This window comes from Oncorhynchus keta, chromosome 24, assembly GCF_023373465.1.
Source record: "Oncorhynchus keta strain PuntledgeMale-10-30-2019 chromosome 24, Oket_V2, whole genome shotgun sequence".
In the NCBI taxonomy this organism is placed as follows: domain Eukaryota; kingdom Metazoa; phylum Chordata; class Actinopteri; order Salmoniformes; family Salmonidae; genus Oncorhynchus; species Oncorhynchus keta.
The window spans coordinates 4,486,928-4,500,654 of NC_068444.1; the positions used below are offsets into that span (position 1 = coordinate 4,486,928).

General features: G+C 47.7%; 1 protein-coding gene across 1 annotated transcript in view; it reads right to left on the minus strand.

Moving 5' to 3' along the window:
* LOC127911260 (uncharacterized) overlaps positions 1-13,727 on the minus strand; it is a 403,289-nt gene that overhangs the window by 3,067 nt on the left and 386,495 nt on the right. Inside the window, exon 2 of the mRNA XM_052477425.1 lies at positions 9,679-10,560. Within this exon, the coding sequence (XP_052333385.1) occupies positions 9,679-10,320 (642 nt within the window). The 5' untranslated portion in view covers positions 10,321-10,560. The remainder of the gene's footprint in view (positions 1-9,678; positions 10,561-13,727) is intronic.

Consider the following 13,727-nt stretch of genomic DNA (forward strand, 5'->3'; position numbering starts at 1 on the left):
TGCAAACACCTATGACAACCAGTGGAACAGCCACTTGCATCTAAATCTTGTTGGGGGAGAAGGGGGGTGAGAAGGATTACTTACCCTTACTTACCCTATCCTAGGTATTCCTTGAAGAGGTGGGGTTTCAGGTGTCTCCGGAAGGTGGTGATTGACTCCGCTGTCCTGGCGTCGTGAGGGAGTTTGTTCCACCATTGGGGGCCAGAGCAGCGAACAGTTTTGACTGGGCTGAGCGGGAACTGTACTTCCTCAGTGGTAGGGAGGCGAGCAGGCCAGAGGTGGATGAACGCAGTGCCCTTGTTTGGGTGTAGGGCCTGATCAGAGCCTGGAGGTACTGAGGTGCCGTTCCCCTCACAGCTCCGTAGGCGAGCACCATGGTCTTGTAGCGGATGCGAGCTTCAACTGGAAGCCAGTGGAGAGAGCGGAGGAGCGGGGTGACGTGGAGAGAACTTGGGAAGGTTGAACACCAGACGGGCTGCGGCGTTCTGGATGAGTTGTAGGGGTTTAATGGCACAGGCAGGGAGCCCAGCCAACAGCGAGTTGCAGTAATCAAGACGGGAGATGACAAGTGCCTGGATTAGGACCTGCGCCGCTTCCTGTGTGAGGCAGGGTCGTACTCTGCGGATGTTGTAGAGCATGAACCTACAGGAACGGGACACCGCCTTGATGTTAGTTGAGAACGTCAGGGTGTTGTCCAGGATCACGCCAAGGTTCTTAGCGCTCTGGGAGGAGGACACAATGGAGTTGTCAACCGTGATGGCGAGATCATGGAACGGGCAGTCCTTCCCCGGGAGGAAGAGGAGCTCCGTCTTGCTGAGGTTCAGCTTGAGGTGGTGATCCGTCATCCACACTGATATGTCTGCCAGACATGCAGAGATGCGATTCGCCACCTGGTCATCAGAAGGGGGAAAGGAGAAGATTAATTGTGTGTCGTCTGCATAGCAATGATAGGAGAGACCATGTGAGGTTATGACAGAGCCAAGTGACTTGGTGTATGGCGAGAATAAGAGAGGGCCTAGAACAGAGCCCTGGGGGACACCAGTGGTGAGAGCGTGGTGAGGAGACAGATTCTCGCCACGCCACCTGGTAGGAGCGACCTGTCAGGTAGGACGCAATCCAAGCGTGGGCCGCGCCGGAGATGCCCAACTCGGAGAGGGTGGAGAGGAGGATCTGATGGTTCACAGTATCGAAGGCAGCCGATAGGTCTAGAAGGATGAGAGCAGAGGAGAGAGAGTTAGCTTTAGCAGTGCGGAGCGCTCCGTGATACAGAGAAGAGCAGTCTCAGTTGAATGACTAGTCTTGAAACCTGACTGATTTGGATCAAGAAGGTCATTCTGAGAGAGATAGCGGTAGAGCTGGCCAAGGACGGCACGCTCAAGAGTTTTGGAGAGAAAAGAGAGAAGGGATACTGGTCTGTAGTTGTTGACATCGGAGGGATCGAGTGTAGGTTTTTTCAGAAGGGGTGCAACTCTCGCTCTCTTGAAGACGGGAGGGACGTAGCCAGCGGTCAGGGATGAGTTGATGAGCGAGGTGAGGTAAGGGAGAAGGTCTCCGGAAATGGTCTGGAGAAGAGAGGAGGGGATAGGGTCAAGCGGGCAGGTTGTTGGGCGGCCGGCCGTCACAAGACGCGAGATTTCATCTGGAGAGAGAGGGGAGAAAGAGGTCAGAGCATAGGGTAGGGCAGTGTGAGCAGAACCAGCGGTGTCGTTTGACTTAGCAAACGAGGATCGGATGTCATCGACCTTCTTTTCAAAATGGTTGACGAAGTCATCTGCAGAGAGGGAGGAGGGTGGGGGGAGGATTCAGGAGGGAGGAGAAGGTGGCAAAGAGCTTCCTAGGGTTAGAGGCAGATGCTTGGAATTTAGAGTGGTAGAAAGTGGCTTTAGCAGCAGAGACAGAGGAGGAAAATGTAGAGAGGAGGGAGTGAAAGGATGCCAGGTCCGCAGGGAGGCGAGTTTTCCTCCATTTCCGCTCGGCTGCCCGGAGCCCTGTTCTGTGAGCTCGCAATGAGTCGTCGAGCCACGGAGCGGGGGGGAGGACCGAGCCGGCCTGGAGGATAGGGGACATAGAGAGTCAAAGGATGCAGAAAGGGAGGAGAGGAGGGTTGAGGAGGCAGAATCAGGAGATAGGTTGGAGAAAGTTTGAGCAGAGGGAAGAGATGATAGGATGGAAGAGGAGAGAGTAGCGGGGGAGAGAGAGCGAAGGTTGGGACGGCGCGATACCATCCGAGTAGGGGCAGTGTGGGAAGTGTTGGATGAGAGCGAGAGGGAAAAGGATACAAGGTAGTGGTCGGAGACTTGGAGGGGAGTTGCAATGAGGTTAGTGGAAGAACAGCATCTAGTAAAGATGAGGTCAAGCGTATTGCCTGCCTTGTGAGTAGGGGGGAAGGTGAGAGGGTGAGGTCAAAAGAGGAGAGGAGTGGAAAGAAGGAGGCAGAGAGGAATGAGTCAAAGGTAGACGTGGGGAGGTTAAAGTCGCCCAGAACTGTGAGAGGTGAGCCGTCCTCAGGAAAGGAGCTTATCAAGGCATCAAGCTCATTGATGAACTCTCCGAGGAACCTGGAGGGCGATAAATGATAAGGATGTTAAGCTTGAAAGGGCTGGTAACTGTGACAGCATGGAATTCAAAGGAGGCAATAGACAGATGGGTAAGGGGAGAAAGAGAGAAAGAGCACTTGGGAGAGATGAGGATCCCGGTGCCACCACCCCGCTGACCAGAAGCTCTCGGGTGTGCGAGAACACGTGGGCGGACGAGGAGAGAGCAGTAGGAGTAGCAGTGTTATCTGTGGTGATCCATGTTTCCGTCAGTGCCAAGAAGTCAAGGGACTGGAGGGAGGCATAGGCTGAGATGAACTCTGCCTTGTTGGCCGCAGATCGGCAGTTCCAGAGGCTACCGGAGACCTGGAACTCCACGTGGGTCGTACGCGCTGGGACCACCAGATTAGGGTGGTCGCGGCCACGCGGTGTGGAGCGTTTGTATGGTCTGTGCAGAGAGGAGAGAACAGGGATAGACAGACACATAGTTGACAGGCTACAGAAAAGGCTACGCTAATGCAAGGAAATTGAATGACAAGTGGACTACACGTCTCGAATGTTCAGAAAGTTAAGCTTACGTAGCAAGAATCTTATTGACTAAAATGATTAAAATGATACAGTACTGCTAAAGTAGGCTAGCTGGCAGTAGCTGCGTTGTTGGCACTACACTAATCAAGTCGTTCCGTTGAGTGTAATAATTTCTACAGTGCTGCTATTCGGGGCTAGCTGGCTAGCTAGCAGTGTTGTTTACGTTACGTTGAGTTAAAAGAACGACAATAGCTGGCTAGCTAACCTAGGAAATCGGTCTAGACTACACAATTATCTTTGAAACAAAGACGGCTATGTAGCTAGCTATGTAGCTAGCTACGATCAAACAAATCAAACCGTTGTACTGTAATGAAATGAAAATGTGATACTCCCTGACCGGTGATTGAATTCGAATCAGTAAACGTGTGGTGACGTTGGCTAGCTGTTAGCTGTTAGCTGTCTCCTAGCTAGAGTCTCCTACGTTAAGGACGACAAATAGCTGGCTAGCGAACCTCAGTGAATTAAGATAATCACTCCAAGGCTACACACACTAAACTACACAATTATCTTGGAAACAAAGACAGCTATGTAGTTAGCTAACACTGAACTAATCAAGTCGTACAGTTGAGTGAATAGCACTACAGTGATGCTAATCTGTGTGCGTTAGCTAGCGTTGCTAGCTCCTGGGCGAATAGCAGTGAAGGCTACGTTAGGGCGACGAAATACGAAATACGATAATTATGCAATTATCTCTGATACAAGGACGGCTATGTAGCTAGCTAAGAAGAATTGCTAAGATTATGTAGCTAGCTAACAGTAAACTAATCAAGTCGTACAGTTGAGTGAATAGCACTACAGTGATGCTAATCAGTGCGTTAGCTAGCGTTAGCTAGCTCCTGGGCGAATAGCAGTGAAGGCTACGTTAGGGAGATGGTAGAAATACGATAATTATGCAATTATCTCTGATACAAGGACGGCTATGTAGCTAGCTAAGAAGAATTGCTAAGATTAGACAAATCAACCGTTGTACTATAATGAAATGTAATGAAAAAGTTATACAACCTGCAGACCATTTCGAGGACAGCTTTTTCCATCTACGTAACATTGCAAAATCAGAAACTTTCTGTCCAAAAATGATGCAGAAAAATTAATCCATGCTTTTGTCACTTCTAGGTTAGACTACTGCAATGCTCTATTTTCCGGCTACCCGGATAAAGCACTAAATAAACTTCAGTTAGTGCTAAATACGGCTGCTAGAATCCTGACTAGAACCAAAAAATTTGATCATATTACTCCAGTGCTAGCCTCTACACTGGCTTCCTGTCAAAGCAAGGGCTGATTTCAAGGTTTTACTGCTAACCTACAAAGCATTACATGGGCTTGCTCCTACCTACCTCTCTGATTTGGTCCTGCCGTACATACCTACACGTACGCTACGGTCACAAGACGAGGCCTCCTAATTGTCCCTAGAATTTCTAAGCAAACAGCTGGAGGCAGGGCTTTTCTCCTATAGAGCTCCATTTTTATGGAACGGTCTGCCTACCCATGTCAGAGACGCAAACTCGGTCTCAACCTTTAAGTCTTTACTGAAGACTCATCTCTTCAGTGGGTCATATGATTGAGTGTAGTCTGGCCCAGGAGTGGGAAGGTGAACGGAAAGGCTCTGGAGCAACGAACCGCCCTTGCTGTCTCTGCCTGGCCGGTTCCCCTCTTTCCACTGGGATTCTCTGCCTCTAACCCTGTTACGGGGGCTGAGTCACTGGCTTGCTGGGGCTCTCTCGTGCCGTCCCTGGGGGGTGCGTCACCTGGGTGGGTTGATTCACTGTTGTGGTCGGCCTGTCTGTTGCTCCCCCCTTGGGTTGTACCGTGGCGGAGATCTTTGTGGGCTATACTCGGCCTTGTCTCAGGATGGTGAGTTGGTGGTTGAAGATATCCCTCTAGTGGTGTGGGGCTGTGCTTTGGCAAAGTGGGTGGGGTTATATCCTTCCTGTTTGGCCCTGTCCGGGGGTGTCCTCAGATGGGGCCACAGTGTCTCCTGACCCCTCCTGTCTCAGCCTCCAGTATTTATGCTGCAGTAGTTTATGTGTCGGGGGGCTAGGGTCAGTTTGTTATATCTGGAGTACTTCTCCTGTCCTATTCGGTGTCCTGTGTGAATCTAAGTGTGCGTTCTCTAATTCTCTCTTTCTTTCTCTCTCTCGGAGGACTTGAGCCCTAGGACCATGCCCCAGGACTACCTGACATGATGACTCCTTGCTGTCCCCAGTCCACCTGGCCATGCTGCTGCTCCAGTTTCAACTGGCCTGGGCCCTAGGACCATGTCCCAGGACTACCTGACATGAGGACTCCTTGCTGTCCCCAGTCCACCTGGCCATGCTCCTGCTCCAGTTTCAACTGTTCTGCCTTACTATTATTCAACCATGCTGGGTCATTTATGAACATTTGAACATCTTGGCCACGTTCTGTTATAATCTCCACCCGGCACAGCCAAAAGAGGACTGGCCACCCCACATATGCTCTCTAATTCTCTCTTTCTTTCTCTCTCTCTCGGAGGACCTGAGCCCTAGGACAGTGCCCCAGGACTACCTGACATGATGGCTCCTTGCTGTCCCCATTCCACCTGACTGCTGCTGCTCCAGTTTCAACTGTTCTGCCTTATTATTATTCGACCATGCTGGTCATTTATGAACATTTGAACATCTTGGTCATGTTCTGTTATAATCTCTACCCGGCACAGCCAGAAGAGGACTGGCCACCCCACATAGCCCGGTTCCTCTCTAGGTTTCTTCCTAGGTTTTGGCCTTTCTAGGAGTTTTTCCTAGCCACCGTGCTTTTACACCTGCATTGTTTGCTGTTTGGGGTTTTAGGCTGGGTTTCTGTACAGCACTTTGAGATATCAGCTGATGTACGAAGGGCTATATAAATAAATTTGATTTGATTTTGATTTGGTAATATAATGACAGTAGATGGTAGACCAGGGTAATATAATGACAGTAGAATGTAGACCAGGGTAATAGATTGACAGTAGATGGTAGACCAGGGAAATATAATGACAGTAGATGGTAGACCAGGGTATTTTAATGACAGTAGAGACCAGGGTAATATAATGACAGTAGAGGGTAGACCAGGGTAATATAATGACAGTAGATGGTAGACCAGGGTAATATAATGACAGTAGATGGTAGACCAGGGTAATATAATGACAGTAGATGGTAGACCAGGGTAATTTAATGACAATAGAAAGTAGACTAGGTAATATAATGAAAGTAGAAAGTAGACCAGGGTAATATATTGACAGTAGAGGGTAGACCAGGGTAATATAATGACAGTAGATGGTAGACCAGGGTAATATAATGACAGTAGAGGGTAGACCAGGGTAATATAATGACAGTAGATGGTAGACCAGGGTAATATAATGACAGTAGAGGGTAGACCAGGGTAATAGATTGACAGTAGATGGTAGACCAGGGTAATATAATGACAGTAGATGGTAGACCAGGGTAATATAATGACAGTAGAAAGTAGACCAGGGTAATACATTGACAGTAGATGGTAGACCAGGGTAATATAATGACAGTAGAGGGTAGACCAGGTTAATAGATTGACAGTAGATGGTAGACCAGGGTAATATAATGACAGTAGATGGTAGATTGACAGTAGATGGTAGACCAGGGTAATATAATGACAGTAGATGGTAGACCAGGGTAATTTAATGACAGTAGAAAGTAGACCAGGGTAATATAATGACAGTAGAAAGTAGACCAGGGTAATATATTGACAGTAGATGGTAGACCAGGGTAATATAATGACAGTAGATGGGAGACCAGGTTAATAGATTGACAGTAGATGGTAGACCAGGGAAATATAATGACAGTAGATGGTAGACCAGGGTATTTTAATGACAGTAGAGACCAGGGTAATATAATGACAGTAGATGGTGGATCAGGGTAATATAATGACAGTAGAGGGTAGACCAGGGTAATATAATGAGAGTAGATGGTAGACCAGGGTAATATAATGACAGTAGAAGGTAGACCAGGGTAATATAATGACAGCAGATGGTAGACCAGGGTAATATAATGACAGCAGATGGTAGACCAGGGTAATATAATGACAGTAGATGGTAGACCAGGGTAATATAATGACAGTAGAAGGTAGACCAGGGTAATATAATGACAGCAGATGGTAGACCAGGGTAATATAATGACAGCAGATGGTAGACCAGGGTAATATAATGACAGTAGATGGTAGACCAGGGTAATATAATGACAGTAGAAGGTAGACCAGGGTAATAGATTGACAGTAGATGGTAGACCAGGGAAATATAATGACAGTAGATGGTAGACCAGGGTATTTTAATGACAGTAGAGACCAGGGTAATATAATGACAGTAGAGGGTAGACCAGGGTAATATAATGACAGTAGATGGTAGACCAGGGTAATATAATGACAGTAGATGGTAGACCAGGGTAATATAATGACAGTAGATGGTAGACCAGGGTAATTTAATGACAGTAGAAAGTAGACTAGGGTAATATAATGAAAGTAGAAAGTAGACCAGGGTAATATATTGACAGTAGAGGGTAGACCAGGGTAATATAATGACAGTAGATGTTAGACCAGGGTAATATAATGACAGTAGAGGGTAGACCAGGGTAATATAATGACAGTAGAGGGTAGACCAGGGTAATATAATGACAGTAGAGGGTAGACCAGGGTAATATAATGACAGTAGATGGTAGACCAGGGTAATATAATGACAGTAGAAGGTAGACCAGGGTAATATAATGACAGCAGATGGTAGACCAGGGTAATATAATGACAGCAGATGGTAGACCAGGGTAATATAATGACAGTAGATGGTAGACCAGGGTAATATAATGACAGTAGAAGGTAGACCAGGGTAATATAATGACAGCAGATGGTAGACCAGGGTAATATAATGACAGCAGATGGTAGACCAGGGTAATATAATGACAGTAGATGGTAGACCAGGGTAATATAATGACAGTAGAAGGTAGACCAGGGTAATAGATTGACAGTAGATGGTAGACCAGGGAAATATAATGACAGTAGATGGTAGACCAGGGTATTTTAATGACAGTAGAGACCAGGGTAATATAATGACAGTAGAGGGTAGACCAGGGTAATATAATGACAGTAGATGGTAGACCAGGGTAATATAATGACAGTAGATGGTAGACCAGGGTAATATAATGACAGTAGATGGTAGACCAGGGTAATTTAATGACAATAGAAAGTAGACTAGGGTAATATAATGAAAGTAGAAAGTAGACCAGGGTAATATATTGACAGTAGAGGGTAGACCAGGGTAATATAATGACAGTAGATGGTAGACCAGGGTAATATAATGACAGTAGAGGGTAGACCAGGGTAATATAATGACAGTAGAGGGTAGACCAGGGTAATATAATGACAGTAGAGGGTAGACCAGGGTAATATAATGACAGTAGATGTTAGACCAGGGTAATATAATGACAGTAGATGGTAGACCAGGGTATTTTAATGACAGTAGAGACCAGGGTAATATAATGACAGTAGAGGGTAGACCAGGGTAATATAATGAGAGTAGATGGTGGATCAGGGTAATATAATGACAGTAGAGGGTAGACCAGGGTAATATAATGACAGTAGATGGTAGACCAGGGTAATATAATGACAGTAGATGGTGGATCAGGGTAATATAATGACAGTAGAGGGTAGACCAGGGTAATATAATGACAGTAGAGGGTAGACCAGGGTAATTTAATGACAGTAGAAAGTAGACTAGGGTAATATAATGACAGTAGAAAGTAGACCAGGGTAATATATTGACAGTAGATGGTAGACCAGGGTAATATAATGACAGTAGATGGTAGACCAGGGTAATATAATGACAGTAGAGGGTAGACCAGGTTAATAGATTGACAGTAGATGGTAGACCAGGGTAATATAATGAGAGTAGATGGTAGACCAGGGTAATATAATGACAGTAGATGGTAGACCAGGGTAATATAATGACAGTAGAGGGTAGACCAGGGTAATATAATGACAGTAGATGGTAGACCAGGGTAATATAATGACAGTAGAGGGTAGACCAGGGTAATTTAATGACAGTAGAAAGTAGACTAGGGTTATATAATGACAGTAGAGGGTAGACCAGGGTAATATAATGACAGTAGATGTTAGACCAGGGTAATACATTGACAGTAGATGGTAGACCAGGGTAATATAATGACAGTAGAGGGTAGACCAGGTTAATAGATTGACAGTAGATGGTAGACCAGGGTAATATAATGACAGTAGATGGTAGATTGACAGTAGATGGTAGACCAGGGTAATATAATTTACATTTACATTTACATTTAAGTCATTTAGCAGACGCTCTTATCCAGAGCGACTTACAAATTGGTGCATACACCTTATGACAACCAGTGGAACAGCCACTTGCATCTAAATCTTGTTGGGGGGGGAGAAGGGGGGATGAGAAGGATTACTTACCCTTACTTACCCTATCCTAGGTATTCCTTGAAGAGGTGGGGTTTCAGGTGTCTCCGGAAGGTGGTGATTGACTCCGCTGTCCTGGCGTCGTGAGGGAGTTTGTTCCACCATTGGGGGCCAGAGCAGCGAACAGTTTTGACTGGGCTGAGCGGGAACTGTACTTCCTCAGTGGTAGGGAGGCGAGCAGGCCAGAGGTGGATGAACGCAGTGCCCTTGTTTGGGTGTAGGGCCTGATCAGAGCCTGGAGGTACTGAGGTGCCGTTCCCCTCACAGCTCCGTAGGCGAGCACCATGGTCTTGTAGCGGATGCGAGCTTCAACTGGAAGCCAGTGGAGAGAGCGGAGGAGCGGGGTGACGTGAGAGAACTTGGGAAGGTTGAACACCAGACGGGCTGCGGCGTTCTGGATGAGTTGTAGGGGTTTAATGGCACAGGCAGGGAGCCCAGCCAACAGCGAGTTGCAGTAATCAAGACGGGAGATGACAAGTGCCTGGATTAGGACCTGCGCCGCTTCCTGTGTGAGGCAGGGTCGTACTCTGCGGATGTTGTAGAGCATGAACCTACAGGAACGGGACACCGCCTTGATGTTAGTTGAGAACGTCAGGGTGTTGTCCAGGATCACGCCAAGGTTCTTAGCGCTCTGGGAGGAGGACACAATGGAGTTGTCAACCGTGATGGCGAGATCATGGAACGGGCAGTCCTTCCCCGGGAGGAAGAGGAGCTCCGTCTTGCTGAGGTTCAGCTTGAGGTGGTGATCCGTCATCCACACTGATATGTCTGCCAGACATGCAGAGATGCGATTCGCCACCTGGTCATCAGAAGGGGGAAAGGAGAAGATTAATTGTGTGTCGTCTGCTTAGCAATGATAGGAGAGACCATGTGAGGTTATGACAGAGCCAAGTGACTTGGTGTATAGCGAGAATAAGAGAGGGCCTAGAACAGAGCCCTGGGGGACACCAGTGGTGAGAGCGCGTGGTGAGGAGACAGATTCTCGCCACGCGACCTGGTAGGAGCGACCTGTCAGGTAGGACGCAACCAAGCGTGGGCCGCGCCGGAGATGCCCAACTCGGAGAGGGTGGAGAGGAGGATCTGATGGTTCACAGTATCGAAGGCAGCCGATAGGTCTAGAAGGATGAGAGCAGAGGAGAGAGAGTTAGCTTTAGCAGTGCGGAGCGCTCCGTGATACAGAGAAGAGCAGTCTCAGTTGAATGACTAGTCTTGAAACCTGACTGATTTGGATCAAGAAGGTCATTCTGAGAGAGATAGCGGTAGAGCTGGCCAAGGACGGCACGCTCAAGAGTTTTGGAGAGAAAAGAGAGAAGGGATACTGGTCTGTAGTTGTTGACATCGGAGGGATCGAGTGTAGGTTTTTTCAGAAGGGGTGCAACTCTCGCTCTCTTGAAGACGGGAGGGACGTAGCCAGCGGTCAGGGATGAGTTGATGAGCGAGGTGAGGTAAGGGAGAAGGTCTCCGGAAATGGTCTGGAGAAGAGAGGAGGGATAGGGTCAAGCGGGCAGGTTGTTGGGCGGCCGGCCGTCACAAGACGCGAGATTTCATCTGGAGAGAGGGGAGAAAGAGGTCAGAGCATAGGGTAGGGCAGTGTGAGCAGAACCAGCGGTGTCGTTTGACTTAGCAAACGAGGATCGGATGTCATCGACCTTCTTTTCAAAATGGTTGACGAAGTCATCTGCAGAGAGGGAGGAGGGAGGGGGGGATTCAGGAGGGAGGAGAAGGTGGCAAAGAGCTTCCTAGGGTTAGAGGCAGATGCTTGGAATTTAGAATGGTAGAAAGTGGCTTTAGCAGCAGAGACAGAGGAGGAAAATGTAGAGAGGAGGGAGTGAAAGGATGCCAGGTCCGCAGGGAGGCGAGTTTTCCTCCATATCCGCTCGGCTGCCCGGAGCCCTGTTCTGTGAGCTCGCAATGAGTCGTCGAGCCACGGAGCGGGAGGGGAGGACCGAGCCGGCCTGGAGGATAGGGGACATAGGGAGTCAAAGGATGCAGTAAGGGAGGAGAGGAGGGTTGAGGAGGCAGAATCAGGAGATAGGTTGGAGAAGGTTTGAGCAGAGGGGAGAGATGATAGGATGGAAGAGGAGAGAGTAGCGGGGGAGAGAGAGCGAAGGTTGGGACGGCGCGATACCATCCGAGTAGGGGCAGTGTGGGAAGTGTTGGATGAGAGCGAGAGGGAAAAGGATACAAGGTAGTGGTCGGAGACTTGGAGGGGAGTTGCAATGAGGTTAGTGGAAGGACAGCATCTAGTAAAGATGAGGTCAAGCGTATTGCCTGCCTTGTGAGTAGGGGGGGAAGGTGAGAGGGTGAGGTCAAAAGAGGAGAGGAGTGGAAAGAAGGAGGCAGAGAGGAATGAGTCAAAGGTAGACGTGGGGAGGTTAAAGTCGCCCAGAACTGTGAGAGGTGAGCCGTCCTCAGGAAAGGAGCTTATCAAGGCATCAAGCTCATTGATGAACTCTCCGAGGGAACCTGGAGGGCGATAAATGATAAGGATGTTAAGCTTGAAAGGGCTGGTAACTGTGACAGCATGGAATTCAAAGGAGGCAATAGACAGATGGGTAAGGGGAGAAAGAGAGAAAGAGCACTTGGGAGAGATGAGGATCCCGGTGCCACCACCTCGCTGACCAGAAGCTCTCGGGTGTGCGAGAACACGTGGGCGGACGAGGAGAGAGCAGTAGGAGTAGCAGTGTTATCTGTGGTGATCCATGTTTCCGTCAGTGCCAAGAAGTCAAGGGACTGGAGGGAGGCATAGGCTGAGATGAACTCTGCCTTGTTGGCCGCAGATCGGCAGTTCCAGAGGCTACCGGAGACCTGGAACTCCACGTGGGTCAGACGCGCTGGGACCACCAGGTTAGGTGGTCGCGGCCACGCGGTGTGGAGCGTTTGTATGGTCTGTGCAGAGAGGAGAGAACAGGGATAGACAGACACATAGTTGACAGGCTACAGAAAAGGCTACGCTAATGCAAGGAAATTGAATGACAAGTGGACTACACGTCTCGAATGTTCAGAAAGTTGCTTACGTAGCAAGAATCTTATTGACTAAAATGATTAAAATGATACAGTACTGCTGAAGTAGGCTAGCTGGCAGTAGCTGCGTTGTTGGCACTACACTAATCAAGTCGTTCCGTTGAGTGTAATAATTTCTACAGTGCTGCTATTCGGGGCTAGCTGGCTAGCTAGCAGTGTTGTTTACGTTACGTTGAGTTAAAAGAACGACAATAGCTGGCTAGCTAACCTAGGAAATCGGTCTAGACTACACAATTATCTTTGAAACAAAGACGGCTATGTAGCTAGCTATGTAGCTAGCTACGATCAAACAAATCAAACCGTTGTACTGTAATGAAATGAAAATGTGATACTCCCTGACCGGTGATTGAATTCGAATCAGTAGAAAGACGTGTGTGTGGTGACGTTGGCTAGCTGTTAGCTGTTGGCTAGCTAGCAGAGTCTCCTACGTTAAGGACGACAAATAGCTGGCTAGCGAACCTCAGTGAATTAAGATAATCACTCCAAGGCTACACACACTAAACTACACAATTATCTTGGAAACAAAGACCGCTATGTAGCTAGCTAACACTGAACTAATCAAGTCGTACAGTTGAGTGAATAGCACTACAGTGATGCTAATCTGTGTGCGTTAGCTAGCGTTGCTAGCTCCTGGGCGAATAGCAGTGAAGTCTACGTTAGGGCGACGAAATACGAAATACGATAATTATGCAATTATCTCTGATACAAGGACGGCTATGTAGCTAGCTAAGAAGAATGGCTAAGATTATAATGACAGTAGATGGTAGACCAGGGTAATTTAATGACAGTAGAAAGTAGACCAGGGTAATATAATGACAGTAGAAAGTAGACTAGGGTAATATAATGACAGTAGAAAGTAGACCAGGGTAATATATTGACAGTAGATGGTAGACCAGGGTAATATAATGACAGTAGATGGGAGACCAGGTTAATAGATTGACAGTAGATGGTAGACCAGGGAAATATAATGACAGTAGATGGTAGACCAGGGTATTTTAATGACAGTAGAGACCAGGGTAATATAATGACAGTAGATGGTGGATCAGGGTAATATAATGACAGTAGAGGGTAGACCAGGGTAATATAATGAGAGTAGATGGTAGACCAGGGTAATATAATGACAGTAGAAGGTAGACC